This window comes from Podarcis muralis, chromosome 5 (assembly GCF_964188315.1).
Source record: "Podarcis muralis chromosome 5, rPodMur119.hap1.1, whole genome shotgun sequence".
NCBI classification, from domain to species: Eukaryota; Metazoa; Chordata; class Lepidosauria; order Squamata; family Lacertidae; genus Podarcis; species Podarcis muralis.
In genome coordinates this window covers 24,328,710-24,348,898 of record NC_135659.1, presented here as the reverse complement: position 1 = coordinate 24,348,898, position 20,189 = coordinate 24,328,710, and the positions used below count along the sequence as shown (strand labels likewise).

At 44.5% G+C, this 20,189-nt stretch overlaps 1 protein-coding gene across 1 annotated transcript; it reads left to right on the top strand.

The window, feature by feature from the left end:
* Nucleotides 1-3,106: 3,106 nt before the first annotated feature.
* LOC114598692 (pancreatic alpha-amylase-like) lies at nt 3,107-19,706 on the top strand. The gene is given in 12 exon segments (XM_028732644.2): nt 3,107-3,138; nt 3,140-3,199; nt 7,259-7,480; nt 10,779-10,925; nt 11,582-11,779; nt 12,547-12,777; nt 13,885-14,018; nt 15,402-15,524; nt 17,060-17,159; nt 18,522-18,643; nt 18,783-18,908; nt 19,387-19,706. Coding segments are annotated over 12 exon segments (1,683 nt in total). The 5' UTR covers nt 3,107-3,108; the 3' UTR covers nt 19,577-19,706.
* Nucleotides 19,707-20,189: the final 483 nt, after the last annotated feature.

Sequence of the window (20,189 nt, the reverse complement as noted above, 5' to 3'; positions counted from 1 at the left end):
GTCCCAGATTTTTCATGAAGCGCTGGCCCAGTAAGGCTTGATGATGATAGTGATGCCAAACCATGTGTAATTTAGAAGTTTTGAATCTCCCAGATTTTGCTGGCCTGCAGTTCCCATGGTTTCTTAGCATTGCCCATGTTGGCAGGGGCTGATGGGACTTGGAGTCCTATTTGGAGAGCATCAGTTCACCATCCCTGATCTGGAAGAAAATCCTTATATGTCCTGTCTGCTTTCTATGGCTAATGGCAGCTCTGGAAGGGCATTTGCATTGCAGTAATGTTATTTCCACCTCCTCCCAAGTCTTACATCCTCCCCTCCAGGATAGATGCATTTGGTATAGAGACAGAGACATCTTCCTGTTTGTCTAATGATGACAATTTTATTTTATATATATATATATATATATATATATGGGACACGGGTGGCGCTGTGGGTAAAAGCCTCAGCGCCTAGGGCTTGCCAATTGAAAGGTCGGCGGTTCGAATCCCCGCGGCGGAGTGCGCTCCCGTCGTTCGGTCCCAGCGCCTGCCAACCTAGCAGTTCGAATGCAACCCCGAGTGCAAGTAGATAAATAGGGACCACTTACTGGCGGGAAGGTAAACGGCGTTTCCGTGTGCTGCTCTGGCTCACCAGATGCAGCTTTGTCACGCTGGCCACATGACCCAGAAGTGTCTCCGGACAGCGCTGGCCCCCGGCCTCTTGAGTGAGATGGGCGCACAACCCCAGAGGCCCGTACGGGCAGGGGTACCTTTACCTTTATATATATATATATATATATCTCAGTTAGATATACTAGCACTACATTGCAAGTTCTGCCAAGTACCAGGCTGCCTGGGAACTAACTGTGTGCATGTACAGTGGTACCTCGGGTTAAGAACTTAATTCATTCTGGAGGTCTGTTCTTAACCTGAAACTGTTCTTAACCTGAAGCACCACTTTAGCAAATGGGGCCTCCTGCTGCCACCGTGCCGTGCCTCCAGAGCACGATTTCTGTTCTCATCCTGAAGCAAAGTTCTTAACCCGTGGTAATATTTCTGGGTTAGCGGAGTCTGTAACCTGAAGTGTATGTAACCCAAGGTACCACTGTAATTCCTATATATTTGGACCCTGAAGTATCCCTAACTTTGCATAATGAGTGCCCATTGCAGCAAGGTGGGATTAGCGAGCTATCAGCATTTTCCACAGCCATTTGGGGATAGAATCATAGAATCTAGAGTTGGAATAGACCACAAGGGCCATCTAGTCCAACCCCCTGCCAAGCAGGAAACACCATCAGAGCACTCCTGACATATGGTTGTCAAGCCTCTGCTTAAAGACCTCCAAAGAAGGAGACTCCACCACACTTCTTCCTAATGTTTAGGTGGAATCTTCTTTCTTGTAGTTTGGATCCATTGCTCCGTGTCTGCTTCTCTGGAGCAGCAGAAAACAACCTTTCTCCCTCCTCTATATGACATCCTTTTATATATTTGAACATGGCTATCATATCACCCCTTAACCTCCTCTTCTCCAGGCTGAACATGCCCAGCTCCCTTAGCCGTTCCTCATAAGGCATCGTTTCCAGGCCTTTGACCTGGATGCAGGCTGCTGGCTTGCCTAACATAGTTTCGGCCATAGTTGATGGCCCTGTGTTACTGTCTCCAGCACCCTTCACTTTAAGTGGGACTGAGCAGGTACAGTAATCTCAGCTAAAGCATCCCTGACAGATGGTCATCTAAACTCTGCTTGGAAACCTCCAAGGAAGAAGAGTCCATGAGTGGATAGACAAGCTAGTATCATTTGTGGAGGCCAGTAAGCTTCTTGGGTTTATTTGCAAGGCTGTCTCCAAAAGTCACTTCTGATGCACAAATATCCTGAAATGTACTCTATTAAATAATAATATCCTCATTCCGCATAATTCAGCAAACGGGTTCTATTTTTCCCATGGGAAAGCAGGCAAAGCATCCTATCTTACAGTAAATTAATTCCTCCGCTATGGTGGCTTACATTTAGTGTGAGCTGAGCTCATTAAACAGTTCTTGGGTGGCTGTTTTGTTTCTATTCAGCCGTGTCTGCCGCCGTTCCCAAACTCGATTTCCGTATTGCAATGGGGCAGCGTCAGTTTTGCTCATTCCAAACAGTTGTGCTTCTAGCTGCGGCTGCAAAATGCGGCGACAGCTGGTGGCAACTGCATCTGGCAGACCTGCACATTGTCGGCTGGCACACTGCGCAACGAAGCGGGTTCCAAAAGAGCACATTGGCACACAGAAGTTCGTTCTTTCTCCTTTGTAGCCGAAGCAACAGCAAGGAGATTGCTCTGCAAAAATAAAGTGCGGTGTAAGAATGATCATTTTCTCTCCCCTTCCAACTAAGGGACATATATGCACAGAGAGAGATTTCTGGGTGTGCATCTGTGGCTGAATGGGAGACACCACACGCAGTAAGCGTTTCTGTGCATGCATTTCCAGTTCTGGAAAACTGGTGTCCCACTGACTAGTTGTTTGGAACTGGATTCTGTTCTCTTCCCTGCCAAACAGCTGATTGGTGGGTGTTCAATGCTTTTTTAAAAAAATGTATTTTGAAAGGCTCTCCTTGCGTTATGCTGGATTGGAATCTTGGTGTTCAGAACTTCAGGCTCCTCCTTTCAGTCCCTCTGATTGGCTCAGGCATGGATTCAGTCTCATCAGAGCCCACCCGCCATTCGATCCATGTGGTTCTGAGAAATTCTGCCCATCAGTCTCAGGATGCCATTGAAGAGCAAAACCTTATGCTGCCCCTGACTGTAGGTGAGGCAGCCCTTCTTCCAACCACTTGCCCATTCAGAAATTGGCCACCTTCTCTCTTCCTAGAAATAAAAAATAATATCATAATAATAATTATTATCCATCTGAGGATGAGGATGAATGGAGGAACGCCTCAGTTTCCTTGCAGTTTATGTGAGTGGGAATAATATTTCCATAGCCTAGAACGCAGAATAATAGAATTGTAATGTTGGAAGGGACCACGCGAGGCATCTAGTCCAACCCCCTGCATTTCAGAGTTGCGGAGTGTGTGTGGGGGGGGAGGGATGAATCTCCATGCCCTTGCTGCCTAATAGTCACCGTTGCAAAATCCGCTTCCTGGCAGCTTACTATGAATGCTGGAGTGCAAGCGACCTCGGCCTGCATTGCGAGGAGTGACTTGGCTGCATTTGGTGAAAAGACCACGCACACTTTTCCCCGAGGTATTTCAGCCAATTTGTATGCCTTCCAATCTACTGAGGTGATATGTGGTAGGGTGGGATCATTTTAAAGGTTTCTTGAGCAACATAAGAGTAATAGAAGCGTAGAGTTGGAAGTGACTAGAGAATCATCTAGTCCATGGGTAGGCAAACTAAGGCCCGGGGGCTGGATCCGGCCCAATTGCCTTCTAAATCTGGCCCACTGACGGTCTGGGAATCATCGTGTTTTTACATGAGCAGAATGTGTGCTTTTATTTAAAATGCATCTCTGGGTTATTTGTGGGGCATAGGAATTCATTCACCCCCCCCAAAGTATAATCCAGCCCCCCACAAGGTCTTGAGGGACAGTGTACCGGCCCCCTGCTGAAAAAATTTGCTGACCCCTGATCTAGTCAGCCGCCCTGCAATCCAGGACTATGAAACTGTCCTGTACGGGGATCGAACCTGCAACCCCAGCATTATCAGCACCACGCTGTAACCAGCTGAGCTACCCAGGCACATGGAATAGAGCGTGAAATGGGACCAACTTCCTCCCACTGCATACATTAAGAGAATTGTGTTTTTATGGCTGTTTTAAGCATATATATTATTGTAAGACAAAGGGAAGAGAAAGGTTACAGCCTGATCTGTTGGTACAGAGCAGAGTGATGAACTAACAAAAGACCTTTTCAGTCTTTGGGTACATAGCAGAGGTTGGTGAGCCTGTAGCCCTTCAGCTGGGCTAGTCGCCTTCCCAGTTGGTGGCAACCTGCCCAGTGGGTCTGTGGCACCATTCACATAACAAAAGCTACCATGGAGATGTAACTTTTTTCTTTCTTTCTAAAGTAGGGGGTCCATAGCTTGGCTTTTGAAAAACAAGGGGTCTGCAATACTTAGCTCACTGGGGACCCACTGCACTAGAGGGCATGACTCTTGTTTTGGAAGAGTCAACAACAACAACAATTTTATTTATATCCCACCCATTTGGTTGGGTTGCCCCAGCCACTCTGGGCAGCTTCCAGCACATATAAAAACATGATAGAACACCAAACATACTATAGATTCAAATTCCAGACTGACCCTGTTTAGGGAGATGGCTTTGCTTTTACAGTGGTACCTTGGGTTAAGAACTTAATTAGTTCCGGAGGTCCGTTCTTAACCTGAAACTGTTCTTAACCTGAAGCACCACTTTAGCTAATGGGGCCTCCTGCTGCTGCCTCCTGCTGCCGGAGCACGATTTTTCTTCTCATCCTGAAGCAAAGTTCTTAACCCGAGGTACTATTTCTGGGTTAGCGGAGTCTGTAACATGAAGTGTCTGTAACCTGAAGCGTCTGTAACCCGAGGTACCACTGTTCCATTATATATGTGGGAATTAGCCAAGGGGCTTGCTTAGTATGAGACATAGTGGGGACTTCTGATACAAACAGAATCTGGACCTTTGCCTGATCATACAAGGCAATGAGTCTGTTTTTATAGGCTTAGATGCCCCCCCAAAGGAAAATACCTGAGTGAAAGGCTGGTCTGCTACAGAACTGTGCCACAGATAGAGCTGGTGTGTGTAGTGCTTAGAGCTCTGAGTCACTAATGCAAGCTGAACTCCTAATTTGGTCCCTTCCTTTTTTTTTTAACAGATATTTATTAGAATTTTACAATATGAAAAAAGAAAAAAAAAGAAAAATACAAAATAAAAATAGATGAAAAACAATTCCATCACTTTCTTTCATTTGCTTATTTCCCGGACCTCCTCACACCTCCCTTTTTGTATTCCAGTTCAATTTGTTAGTTCAGCAAATCCTTCCCCTCTTTGTTTATCCTAATCTTTAATCTTAAAATAATGTGTAACATTTAATTTTTAACTATTAATAACCCATTTTTTCATACTCCTTATAGCGTTATAGCTAAAACCACATAACTTTTCATCCAACATCATTTTAACATTCATTAATTTTACAATATTTCTGTAGGTAGTCTTTAAATTTCTTCCAATCTTCTTCCACCAACTCTTCTCCCTGGTCTCGGATTCTGCCGGTCATTTCTGCCAGTTCCATATAGTCCATCACCTTCATCTGCCATTCTTCCAGAGTGGGTAGATCTTGTGTCTTCCAATACTTTGCAATAAGTATTCTTGCTGCTGTTGTAGCATACATAAAGAAAGTTCATCCTTCTTTAGCACCAATTGGCCAACCATGCCCAGGAGAAAGGCCTCTGGTTTTTTCAGGAAAGTATATTTAAATACTTTTTTCATTTCATTATATATCATCTCCCAGAAAGTCCCTTCCTTCCTTATGGTTAGCTGGCACAGATAGCCAGTACCTGCAGTGAGGTGGTGATGATGCCACTTTTGTTACTGGTGTTGTATAAACCAGCAGGCTTTGAAAATCAAGGAGGGGAAGATTGAGGCTCCCACCCATGTCATGGCTCTACAGTTTGACTTTTGATGGGAAAATCCAAGAAAAAAGCAGAATTATCATTTAATGAACATTTCTGCTAAATAGATCCGGGATCCTAAACGAACACCAAAAGTGGAAAGAAAAGATGTTCCTCATCATCGTAGTTTGCAATCTCAGCCTTCAGCAGTCACATCTGTCAATTCTCCAATTTGTTTTGTTGCCAGAGTAACTAAGGTATTCTAACGCCAACTTGCATGGTGTTACATCTGGGCTTTCTAACAGCTCGAGGTTTTGGGGTTTTTTTGCTTTTAAAAAATTGGTTTAAAATTTAAAATGTTAAATCCAGTTTGAAGTGTTGCTAACGTGCTGAGAGCTTTGCAAAGAGCTCTCGTTGGTCTGGCAGCTGGGGTTGGGCAAAGCTTTAACTGGAATTTGTTTGACAAGTTCTTTTCTTTGATTAAGCAAGCTCAGTTAGGGGAAATGAAGCTGTGCTATTCAATATCACCTAGGGAACTTTGGCAAAAGTGAATGCTTAGAACATAGGTCAGATTATTGGACCAGGAATCAGGGAGGATTGAATGCACACCACCTCAATATAGCAGTGTTGTGCCCTTTCCAGTTTGATACGATGCCTGAGCAATGCGATGGATTTATATTTATTATGATTTAATGTTTTTAAACGAGTCACATTCCTGTGCCGAAAAAGCAGTGCCTGCAGCAAGATGCAAAACCTTTCTCTCTCTCGGGGCTCAGTGTGAGATAATAACATATTCAAAACAGAGAGCTAAAATACAGAATTTAAAACGAGGATCTTTGCAACAGCAAATTTAAGCCAGGTGAAACTCTCATCCCATGCCCTGGCCTGAGACAAAATTCAGGATTTCTATAATTATTATTCTGAAGAAACATGAGCTAGGGCGGGTATTGCACATGGGTTTTTGCCCTTCTGTGGTTGACAGAATTTCCCTTATTATAGAATTTCCCTTATTCTAGACTCCTAAGTTCATGAATGCTGAGGTGAACGCACACTCTCCATGCTTCAATTTGGTATGGCCACACGCATGACCCTAATCCTGATGAAATCTGTGTTTATCACAGTCTCTGTGTGTGATTGCATACCCTCCAGCATTTCTCCACTGAAAACAGTGATGTCCTATTCCACAGTAATATTACTTTTATTATTTATACCCCACCCATCTGAGTGCGCTGCCCCAACATATAGAGAAACATAACAAAACATTAAACGTTAAAAAAACTTCCCAATACAGGGCTGCCTTTAGATGTCTTCTAAAGGTTGCATAGTTATTTATCTCCTTAGCTCAAGGGTCACATAACTCCATACCCTCTGACATTTCTCCAATGAAAATAGTGACAATAGCAGGACATTCCGGGATCAAATCAGAAACCGGGACGGCTTCTGTAAATCCAAAACTCTCATTGGAAAATAAGGAAAATTGGAAGGTCTGTGATTGGGACTGAATTCAGAGACTCACTATAAGTTGCTGAACTTGTCCAACATGTTGACCACATTAAACCAACAAGCACTGTCTCTTTCACCCCACTGACATTTGTATTATTGGTAGCAGCCTGTGCCACAGATTCCCCACAGTTGTCTGTGCTTTAAAACTACATGCTACTAACAAGGTGGAGTGTCGAGGTGCAATTGTTAAACTGTGCTTTGCTCTCCCTTCAGAAGTGCAGAAGGCTGTTGAGAAGGATGTCACCGAGTGTCAAGGACAACATGAAGAACCTGTTTCTTCTTCTCCTGGCGGCCTTTGGACTTTGCTGGACCCAATACAAGACCAATCCGAAGCCTGTAAGGACATCTATTGTCCACCTCTTTGAGTGGCGCTGGATTGACATTGCTCTTGAATGTGAACGTTACTTAGCCCCAAATGGATTTGCAGGTGTCCAGGTTAGTACTCTCTCGTTTGCTGAAGGCAAAATAACTATCTGGTAGATTCTGGATGAGTTTCTACCATCCAGTTCATGTTGTTGTTGTCGTTTAGTCGTGTCCGACTCTTCGTGACCCCATGGACCAGAGCACGACAGGCACTCCTGTCTTCCACTGCCTCCTGCAGTTTGGTCAAACTCATGCTGGTAGCTTTGAGAAAACTATCCAACCATCTCATCCTCTGTCATCCCCTTCTCCTTGAACATCATTGATCTTTCCCAACATCAGGGTGTTTTCCAGGGAGTCTTCTCTTCTCATGAGGTGGCCAAAGTATTGGAGTCTCAGCTTCAGGATCTGTCCTTCCAGTGAGCGCTCAGGGCTGATTTCCTTAAGAATGGATAGGTTTGATCTTCTTGCAGTCCCTGGGACTCTCAAGAGTCTCCTCCAGCACCATAATTCAAAAGCATCAATTCTTAGGCGATCAGCCTTCTTTATGGTCCAGTTCTCACTTCATTACATTGATACTGGTAAAACCATAGCTTTAACTATACAGACCTTTGTTGGCAAGGTGATGTCTCTGCTTTTTAAGATGCTGTCCAGGTTTGTCATTGCTTTTCTCCCAGGAAGCAGGCGTCTTTTAATTTCATGGCTGCTGTCACCATCTGCAGTGATCATGGAGCCCAAGAAAGTAAAATCTCTCACTGCCTCCATTTCTTCCCCTTCTATTTGAGAGGAGGTGATGGGACCAGTGGCCATGATCTTTGGTTTTTTGATGTTGAGCTTCAAACCATCCAGTTCATAGCACCCAGTTAATACACTCATAGTCTTCTCACCATGCATGTATGAGATGGATGGTCCACTGATAAACCCAGGTTTGTCTGTGCCTCACCTCACAAAGGATATTGTGGAGCTGGAAAAGGTTGAGGAAAATGGCGTCTCATATGGCTACTGTGCTGGAGTTTCTTCGCTTAGAACAAAGGAGGATGTGACAGATCTGGATAAAATGATGCCTGATCTGGAGAAAGTGAATAGGGAGAAGGTTTTCTCTTCTATCGTAATAATAGAACTTGCAGCCTTCCAATGAATGTTAGAAATACTAGAATCTGGGGCCATGTTTGAAGGTTCAGGTCAGACAAAAGAACGTCTTGCTTCACATAACATGTAGTGTGTAGTTTGACAAATTCATGCCTAGGAAGGCTATCTTCTACCTCCACTGTTGGATTTAATGTAATATTTTTCTCCCCCCTTAAAGAGGGGAAGAATCACACAAATCGGTCTTCTCCACTTGTAGGCTTAGTCTTGGGGCGACTGACTTACACGGTACCTAAATATGCCTAATGGGGAGGAGTGTATTTGCCTGTTCTGTCCACTATAAAGCAACAATTCCCAGCAGGTGATTGTGTGGACTTGCCCTCAGTTTACCAGAATACCATTTATTGAGGATTTGCACTAGGTTAAATATTAATAGAGTTTTGAAAAAGAAGTCCTAGTCAATGAACTTTAGTAGCAGGGTTTGTGAATGCTCTGTACTGAGATAGTAACAAAATGTGTCTCACAAAGGCTGGACCAGGATATGTTATACAAATTGAGACACTTGCCACGTATTTAAGAGCTAGCATGTGGGAATCAGGTATCAAGTTCACTGGGGCTGACCAGTCAGATCCCTGTCCTACTTTACAGGGTTGTTTTGAGGATAAAATTGCTGTGGAGGTTGTTGTTTAGTCGTTTAGTTGTGTCCGACTCTTTGTGACTCCATGGTCCCGCAGTTTGGTAAGGCTCATGTTTGTAGGTTCGAGAACACTGCCTAACCATCTCATCCTCTGTCGTCCCCTTCTCCTTGTGCCCTCCAACTTTCCCAACCTCAGGCTCTTTTCCAGGGAGTCTTCTCTTCTCATGATGTGGCCAAAGTATTGGAGCCTCAACTTCACAATCTGTCCTTCCAGTGAGCACTCAGGGCTGATTTCCTTAAGAATGGATGCGTTTGATCTTCTTGCAGTCCATGGGACTCTCAAGAGTCTTCTCCAGCATCATAATTCAAAAGCATCAATTCTTCGGCGATCAGCCTTCTTGACGGTCCAGCTCTCACTTCCATACATCACTACTGGGAAAACCATGGCTTTAACTATACGGACCTTTGTTGGCAAGGGAGAACCTTATATACCACTGCAAACTTCTTGGGAAACTGCTGCTGTAAAATGGAATGAATGAATAACTATATATATAATATATATATATAATCATGTTAATCATTTATTCTGGTTCTGCGGAATAAATGATAAAAGAGCTAAGCAGGCTACTGAAACTCTGCGCCCTAAGAACTGGAAATCCCACTCAGCAAATCCTCTCCCATCACGACTTCTAAGACATTGCAAACACCAGCTGCATGCCTTTAAAACTCCCTTTGCAATCACAAGAGCTAGAAATTAGCTTTTGAAAGTAAAGCTGAGGCCAAACCAGAATATACCTCCTAAGGCAGGCATAGGCAAACTCGGCCCTCCAGATGTTTTGGGACTACAACTCCCATCATCCCTAGCTAACAGGACTGGTGGTCAGGAATGATGGGAGTTGTAGTCCCAAAACATCTGGAGGGCCGAGTTTGCCTATGCCTGTCCTAAGGCCAAACCGGAACATACCTCACGAATCCCTGCATCCAATACTAATATCTGAGTTTGTGCAGTTGAATTGTGGGATGCTTATTATCTTGCAAAATCCCACTTTCTTCCCATATCATATGGGAAGCCATTTTTCATGCTCCCCATCTATCTGAAATGTAGCAGTCAGACACTAGAGAGTGGACATTGTGGACCATGGTGCCCAGATAGTGGAAGTTGAGGCCTGGCCTCCCAGCTTCAGATGTGAAGAAAAGATGGTAACGTTATTCCAGTGAGCTTTCCCATAGGCCACGTCTGGATTACATAAAATGCTACATAGCCAAGGTGTTGGCATTTGAAATGAACCCATATGGAGAAAAGCATTCGGGATAGCTATTGTTATGTGTCAGTTAAGAATACTTGAAGGTAAATAAAAGTGCATGAGTAAGGGATGCAGGGTCTGTGATCCCACAGAAATTATCTTGGGGCATTACAAACCCCATACACACACACACACACACACACACACACACACACCTACCAAAACTAACCATCCTTAACATAATTGCTAATGTTTGCACTGCTGTATTTATTGTCACATCCGTCACATTCTTTAGTTCAAACTATGATTTAAAAGGGGCCTATCTACCTTCAAACATCAGACTGATAGGAAGAGTTCAATTACGTTTTTATCTCCTACTCGCTCACTACATTTTTGAATTATATAGGTTTCTCCTCCAAATGAAAACCTTGTCGTTACGAGTCCCTGGAGGCCGTGGTGGGAAAGATATCAACCAATCAGTTACAAGTTATGTTCGCGTTCTGGAAATGAAAATGAATTTAGAGACATGGTGGCCAGGTGCAACAATGTCGGAGTAAGTGGCTTTCAGTGGCTATTTATTTTTGGACAATCCTGCTTTTCAACCCAAAGAACGTTGAAGAGCATAATAAACCAACAATCGATTAAAATGGTAAGACTGCAAAATTCTGAGACGAAAATGATGGGAAGCCTTCCCAAGCTGGAAGGCTACATCCTGAACGCTAAGGACTAGAAACCTGAACAGAAATAGAGAGATGCTAAGGTAAAGGTAAAGGTACCCCTGCCCATACGGGCCAGTCTTGACAGACTCTAGGGTTGTGTGCTCATCTCACTCTAGAGGCCGGGAGCCAGTGCTGTCCGCAGACACTTCCGGGTCACGTGGCCAGCGTGACAAGCTGCATCTGGCGAGCCAGCGCAGCACACGGAACGCCGTTTACCTTCCCGCTAGTAAGCGGTCCCTATTTATCTACTTGCACCCGAGGGTGCTTTCGAACTGCTAGGTTGGCAGGCGCTGGGACCGAGCGACAGGAGCGCACCCCGCCACGGGGATTCGAACCGCCGACCTTTCGATCGGCAAGTCCTAGGCGCTGAGGCTTTAACCCACAGCGCCACCCGCGTCCCTAGAGAGATGCTAGAAGAAGCTAAAACAGATTACTGAAAACAAGTGGCTCGCTAACCACCATGCAACTCTGCTGCTTGTATCTTCCACAGGTGTATATCTATGTGGACGTTGTAATCAACCATATGTGTGGCTCTGGGGCTGGCTCTGGGAACCGGGGGACTTGTGGCAGTTATTTCAATGCAGGGACCCGAGATTTCCCAGCCGTCCCATACTCTAGCTTTGATTTCAATGACGAGATATGCAAAACACACAGTGGGGATATTGAGAATTACAGTGATCCTGTTCAGGTAAGCTTTACACTATTGATACCTGATATCCCTGGCTCTCTTAAGATGCTGTTGGGCTTCATTTCCCATCAGCCTCAGCAATGTGGCCATTGGTTAAGGCATCATGGGAGTTGGAGCCCAGTGATACCTGGAAGATTCCAGCTTCCCCTCTTACAATATAGCTAAGCTTCTACCAATACCATTTATTTCCTTCTCGGGATCTTATTGGGTCTTAGGTTTGAAATTGCGTTCCAAATGTATTTTTTGTTCTTTAAATGGCTGCTGCTGCTAATAACAACAACAACAACAACAACAACAACAACAACAACAACAACAATAACAATAATTTATTTATTTATACCCCGCCCATCTGGCTGGGTTTCCCCAGCCGCTCTGGGTGGCTTACAACCGAATATTAAAAACAATACAGTGTCAGACTTTAAAAACCTCCCTAAACAGGGCCGCCTTCAGTTGTCTTTTAAAAGTAAAATAGTTGCTTATTGCCTTGACATCTGCTGGGAGGGCGTTCCACAGGGCAGGTGCCACTACTGAGAAGGCCCTCTGCCTGGTTCCCTGTAACCTCACTTCTCACAGCGAGGGAACCACCAGAAGGCCCTCAGCGCTGGATGGGCTGAATGATGGGGGTGGAGATGAATAAATTGGTGGGGTCAGTAGATCCTAAGAGCTTTTGTTCAGGATGGGTGTTGGGCAGCTGTCACAAGTACTTTGATTATTGCGTGTTTATGCTTTGGCCGCTAAACCAATGGCGGTTTCCCCCACATGCACAGGTTCGCAACTGTCGCCTGTCTGGGCTCGTTGACCTCACGCAAAGAAGGGATGATGTGCGTTCAAAAATGGCCAACTACCTCAACCACCTGATTGATATTGGTGTAGCAGGGTTCCGAATCGATGCTTCCAAGCACATGTGGCCTGAGGACATCGCTGCTATTTTAAGCAAAGCACATGACCTCAACACACGGTGGTTTGCCAAAGGTTCACGGCCTTTTGTCTATCAGGAGGTAAGTAACAGGAATTTTAAGCATTTTGTCTGGCACTTTCCAGTGTTCAAACTGTTCTGCATGCCATGCTTACTTATGTGTCAGGCTTCGGGGAATTGGCTTCCTCCCCCTGTGGCAGTAGATAAGAAGATCAAAGAAAGGAAGGCCTTACCTGTTCGGAACTTTAATAATCACAGCGCGAGAACAAAGAACACATCTCCTAGAAATGGTGGTGTTCCCAATTAAGGATTACACCCCCTTCCATTCCTATTAATGTACGTCACTCCTACGCCTTGTAATCTGAGCTTGTACCCTCTATGCTTTCTGTTCTGCCACTTTCTGAGCTCTTCTTGACCTTGGGCTGTCCAGAGACTGTGAATCTGTTAACCCTCTCTCTTCCAGAGTTTCTTCTCCTAGCTGTTCCCCATCCAGTATTTCCCAGCTTCTGCCTTCTGAACTAGGCCCCTCTGCAAACCACTGTTCCAAATCTATACTGTCCTCCTCCTCCTGGGAAGATGTAGGAGCAGGGGGAGGGGGTGGCTCCCACCATTCCTCCTCAGTGCAGCCCTCCTCAACACGGTCCCCGACAACATGCTAGACCTCATGGAGCTTTGGTCTTACCCAACAAGGCAGTTATTTTCTCCAGGTCAGCCCTTAGACATTGCTTAAAAGAATGGAAGAACTGATACACTTGGGCACAACTGCTGCTAGTGCAAATATTGGGTTGGGAAGGAGTTTGCTGTTCCATGTGGAGCCCTTTGTAAGAACCGTTAATTTTAGTGCAATGAAATTGGCGCGACTTCAAAGTGCTTCAGGTCAGCTGCTTCACGTCCTGATATATTTCCATTCTCGCTTCAAATGTATAAGATGCTAGAGGCCAGAGGAAACCAGCTCCATAAGGTAATGGCCATAATAGCCAAAACCATTTCTCTGGTCATATTGGAGATAAGTCGAAATTGATTCCACTAGATGTAACACAGTACGTACCACAAGATATTTACGTCTTAGTTCAGCTCGCCGACTATTCCTGCCGTAGCCTACCTTCGCTCAGTGATGTTGGTTTCTGCAGCAAATTGAAATCAATATTGTGTATCCTTTTTCTCTGTGTCTTCCCCTGGCTTTTTCCAGGTAATTGACTTGGGCGGTGAAGCGGTCCACAGCTCTGAATACTTCAGAAACGGCCGGGTGACTGAGTTTAAATATGGCGCAGAACTCGGGACAGTCCTCCGCAAATGGAACGGAGAAAAGATGGCAAATTTAAAGTAATTTGCTTTAGACTCAATCCATGCCCAGGGGCCCACACACTGAGGGTGGGGTGCAGAGGGGGTCCACTGCACACAGATGGAAGCCAAACACTGCAGATGTCCCCCCCTCCACTAGCGCAATAATACAGTCATGGCCTACAACAGGAGTGGGGTTTGTATATGAAACTCCACAGGTGTGCTTTTCAGCCTATAATCGGAAGGACAGGATTATTCATACCCCCCCACACACCTTTTTAAAAAAATAAAAATGCAAAAATGTGTAGTGGTTCCCTGACTGGAATTTCTTCCCCTTGGAAACCCAAATGGATCCAACACTTTTGGCATTTTGGTCCATTTGCCCAAGAGGTTATGGAGCATTAGCTGCCACTGCAATTCTGAGTATTTTATTATCTGTTTTATGACAGATACTGGGTGCTTTTATAACCCCAATCCTGTCCTGGCTTTACTGGCTGCCAGTTAGTTTCCAGGTCCAATTCAAAGTGCTGGTGTTGACCTATAAATTCTTAGGCAGCTCAGGACCTCAATAACGTAAAAACCACTTCTCTCCATAAGAACCAACCCAGACTCTGTACTTGTCACCTGAGGCCCTTCTCGATGTTCCCCCTCCCTGAGAGGTCCAGACTCCTGACCAGTCGTGACCGACTCTGGGGTTGCGGCGCTCATCTCACTTTATTGGCCGAGGGAGCCGGCGTACAGCTTCCGGGTCATGTGGCCAGCATGACTAAGCCGCTTCTGGCGAACCAGAGCCGGAGCGGTACCTATTTATCTACTTGCACTTCAACGTGCTTTCATATAGAATACAGCAAAACGTACAAAACCATGTAAAAGGATCAAATTGAGAAACAAGGACACCAACAAGAAATAATAAAATTATTTCTAAAAACTGTCTCTGAACATAAGAATTGGCCTTTTCTGTGGTGGTTCCTCGACTGTGGAATGCTCTCCCCAGAGAAGTCTTTAGGTGCCAAGCAAACCATTCCTCTTTTCCAAGGACTTTGGCCATTAAATAATCTATGGCCTGTTAAAGGTGGGGATTATCAGACCATTATTATGATCATTTTTTATTATGCTATCTATCATCATGCTTTTTATTATGTTATTATTATTATGCTCTGTAAAATTTGTTTTATCTTTTGATAAAAGGCAGTATATAAATCAAATTCATCATTATCATCGTTATCATCATCTTCACCAAACTTCTAAAGCTGTGCTTTTACCTGCTCTTAAGCTGTCTGGAATGGTTTTTGCTTCAGTTTGGCTGTCACCCCCTCAGAGATCGTGTAATGAGCAGTGGGCTAAAAAAATATACCTGGTAAATAAACAGTAGTTTGCACCGAAGTGAATTGTGAATAAAGTTTTGATTATTTCTTCACAATTTAGGCGCTGGGGAGAAAACTGGAGTTTGATGCCTTCTGACAAAGCCATTGTCTTTGTAGATAACCACGACAACCAGAGGGGCCATGGGGCTGGTGGAGCCTCCATTCTTACTTTCTGGAACCCAAGGTAAGGCGCGTCCTTTTAGGGTTATTGAGCAGCAATGTTTATTTCCTGAGGTCTGAATATCCAGGCATGTTGATATCAAGAGCAGTTCAGAAGAGAAGGAATCCTATTGGTCTGCTGGGTACCCAGTGGTAAAACAACCACAACAAACCTATGGTTACGTGAAACATTCTCAATAAACACACAAGACGTAACCGGCTGCACTTTTGCATAAATAAGGTATACTATTCATTGTATCGGGACGCGGGTGGCGCTGTGGGTAAAACCTCAGCGCCTAGGACTTGCCGATCGTCAGGTTGGCGGTTCGAATCCCCGCGGCGGGGTGCGCTCCCGTTGCTCGGTCCCAGCTCCTGCCCACCTAGCAGTTCGAAAGCACGTGAAAGTGCAAGTAGATAAATAGGGACCGCTTACTAGCGGGAAGGTAAACGGCGTTTCCGTGTGCAGCTCTGGCTCACCAGATGCAGCTTGTCACGCTGGCCACGTGACCCGGAAGTGTCTGCGGACAGCGCTGGCCCCCGGCCTCTTGAGTGAGATGGGCGCACAACCCTAGAGTCGGACACGACTGGCCCGTACGGGCAGGGGTACCTTTACATTTTATTCAATGTATCAAATTGTAGATTTCAACGGAAGTCTCATAAAGTTCAACGAAAAAAGCAGAAGACCCAGTGGATCAGTTCATTCGCTAGTCAGTTCATGCATAAGGCCCATACATGTATAAGTATCTATTCCACCTGTCTGTTCAAAGAGTCCAATAATCCACATGAAGGGTTGTTACAGTTCCACAGAATCCTTTCACAGAGTCTAAGATAAGGATTTCCGGTATATTAGCCTTCTTTCGCCAGTACTATGCTATGAGATCCACTATCCTGTAACATTACATATGAGCCTGTTCTACTGATGAAGCCTAGGCTAAGGTGGATTATTGGACATACATTAATATATAAAAATGTCTTCCCATACATTAATATATAAAAATGTGTATAGTCTTATTATCCAAATACTAATTTCTTTATCAGTAACCTCATATATTCTATATAAAGTCATTCCAAATATCATTACATTGATCCAAAGTAATTATTTGTCTATAAATTGGAACATTACTGTGCTGTATCTAATCTCTGCTTGAATGATCTTCCTATTGAAGAGATTTTTGCTGGTCTGACTCAGTGTTTTAAAAATGCACATATTTGGAGAAAGTGGCAGGACTCAGAATGCCCTCTGGATGGTGCTAGCATCAAGCATCCTTGGCTATTGGCCATGCTGACTGCGGCTGATGGGAGTTGGTCTCCATCATTGTCTAGAGGGCAGCATGTTGGCTGCTTCTGCACTTGTACATAAACTACCTATAATGAATTATTAGTGTGGTGCAGAATTCAGGTTTCCTTGGCAGTATACACAGCATGAATGTAAGACACCTGAGAACTGTACTATCGGGAATGGGGAGTTGCTTTGGAAGAGAATATGAAATTCTTGGGCCTGCTTATTTTCTGTACTCTGGTACACTTTTGGCAACTAGGTGCCTCTTATCCATTTTTCAGACTCTATAAGATGGCAGTTGGGTTTATGCTTGCTCACCCCTACGGATTTACACGAATAATGTCAAGTTACAGGTGGCCAAGAGCTATCCAGCATGGAAAGGTAACTTTATTCCAGTTCACAACAGCTATTTGTTAATTCCATATCAAAGGCGTTCTGTCTTAAGGGATAGTATTGACACTTGGAAAACAGGTTTTTTGGCCCCAAAGCCAGAGCAACCGTTGAAATCTATGCTTTAAGTTGGCTGTTACCAACTTAGCAGTGTTATCGTGTGCATGTCTACACCCAGAAGTATGATTTACTGGATTCAGTGGGACTTAATTTCAGGTAACCGTCATAGGATAGCCGTCTTTTGTCTTGATTAGTTTTGGTGAGATTTAAGGAGGATTCATGTTTTTGACTGAGATCACTGACTGCAAAGCCCTCCTCCCTCCCATATGCACATAATAGACTTAGGTGGGCTTCCACAATAAATTTAGCCTGAGGCTGTGCCTCACAAGTATCAGGCCATCAAACCTAGTGTGCAATGATGGGCTATGTCAGGGACTGGCAGGACGAAGAGGAGTGGTGGGAGACAACAGCCGGGGAACCTTAAGGGAAGCCTGAGACAAGGAAGGCTCAGAGCCTGGGGAGTGGTGGTGGGACACTGAGGACAGGTCAGAGGATGAAAGAGGGTGGCAGAATGGTGGGAGGCTGAAGAAACAACAGGTTTGAGTGAGAGAGAAGAGCCAGATGCAGAAAGCAGTGCAGACTCAAGACATGAAGCAGAGAAGGAGGGGCCAGAGGCTGAATAAGCAGAGCTTGCCTTTCCTACTGTAGTAAGCTCCCCTCCCCCCTTGTCTCCAAGGTCCCTGACATAGTTTAAGGCTGCTGGGGAGACATCCAGCTAGGGAGGAGACTTAGTGGGAAGTAGAAGGCAAAGACCTTCAGTTCTGGCAACAGTTTCATAGGGGCCAGTCCTGTTTGTAGGCATTGCTGCCTGGTACACTGTTTTCTTGAATAAAGAGCGAACTTTTCTGCCTGTCTCTGAGTGCTGACCTGCATCTGAACCAACCCTGACAGACAAGCACATCAGTGTAGTCCACTCTCAGAACATTTGCTTGCTATGAGGTTCACCAGTATAATCAAGTAAATTTGGAAGCCTTGTTGTTGTACTTTAAATCAGGGCAGGTCTGTCATAAGTCACATGGCCCAACTACAACTCCCATCATACCTGACTATTGCCCATGCTGGTTGGGGCTGAGAGCTGGAGGGACACAGGTTAGCTACCCCTAAATGGAGGCCATGACTACTCATTTGGGGAATAAACTAGTCTATCGTGCTGCCATGACTTACGACAGACCTGGTCTGGTTTAAGGTACATCAACCAGCATGTTGAGACTCACGGCCAGCAAATTTTATTCGGCATGTTATAGTGTCATTTCTTGTTGTCTAATCACTTTAAATGTCATCTTCCATAACTAGGACCTAAATGACTGGGTTGGGCCACCGAGCAACAGTGATGGATCAATTAAACCTGTTACGATTAACACAAATGGCACCTGTGGTAACGGCTGGGTCTGCGAACATCGTTGGAATCAAATAAGGTAATGGAAGCTGCCAGATGTGTCATCTGTTCCTGCGGGAGCCTTCTTGAGATGGAGAAAGCCTATTTCTCCAGATGTTTAGGATTCCAGTGACTTGTGCCGTTTGCATAAGGAAGTGATACACGTGTCTCATTTCTAGGAACATGGTGACATTCCGAAATGTAGTGTACGGCCAACCTATTACGAGGTGGTGGGATGATGACAACAACCAGGTAGCATTTGGACGTGATGGCAAAGGATTCGTTGTGTTTAATAATGATGACAGGTAATGTTTTTATGTAGAGATGAAGGCGTTCAGAAATTATGCGTAGCAAGTCATTTGCCAAATTTGTACAGCAGGTTAATTTTGCTGCTTGTCTTTTGCATGTCTGCTTGTGCACCCAGGGGAGCAAATGATCCAGAAGTACAGAATGACAATGTGACCAGAAGCATATATAGTGGTACCTCGGGTTACATACGCTTCAGGTTACATACGCATCAGGTTACAGACTCTGCTAACCCAGAAATAGTGCTTCAGGTTAAGAACTTTGCTTCAGGATGAGAACAGAAATTGTGCTCCGGCGGCGCGGCAGCAGCAGGAGGCCCCATTAGCTAAAGTGGTGCTTCAGGTTAAGAACAGTTTCATGTTAAGAACAGACCTCTGGAACGAATTAACTACTTAACCTGAGGTACCACTGTAAACTTGAGTATGTAAAATGGCATTAAAAAAATTAAAATTATTATTTTTGTTTTCTTTTGTACAGGGCGTTGTCGGTAACATTACCAACCGGTCTTCCCCCTGGCACTTATTGCGATGTTATTTCGGGAGGAAAGGAAGGCAACCTCTGCACTGGAACGCAAATCCACGTTGCTGCTAATGGGAGTGCTCATTTTCAACTTAACAGCCAAACTGAAAATCCATTCATTGCAATTCATGTCGAAGCCAAGCTGTAATCCACACTGAATCTCTTTTTGTTTGTTTTTCTGTCTTAGCTCTTCTAAGCTTTATGAAGCTAAATTAAAGTAAAATGCAAAACCTCATAAATTATCTCTAGATGAATAAAAGTCACTTGTGGCTCAGCTTGTTTCTTTCTTTTCTGATTAATTTTAGAATTCCTTTCTCATTCGTCCTTCAAAGAAGGTAAGTCCTGCTGGATGAGAGCAGTGTGCCATCTTAGTGTGCCATCTGGTTCTTGGCATCACCCAGCCACATGCCTCTGGGAAACTCAGAAACAAAGGATGAAGAGGACACCTTTCTCCATCACCACCATTGTTTGTCCCCCAAACAAGCTTCCCCTGCCAATTTTATGCTCTTTAGATCTTTGCTGTTTTTCTTTTGATCTCATGCTGATTTTGTGTGCACTAAGAAGACTTCTTTTTCTTTATATTTAGATATTTCGGTATGCATAAATAAAACCCAAAGTTTTGCAGGTTTTTTTAATTTAAAAAATGCAAGTCAACCAACAATAATGAGCTCAGTCGTTGTTGAACGGTGATGGACTTTGGGGTGGGTGGAAGTGGAATGGAACCACTGGAACTCTGGCCAGCAGTGCTTCGTGCTGAAACA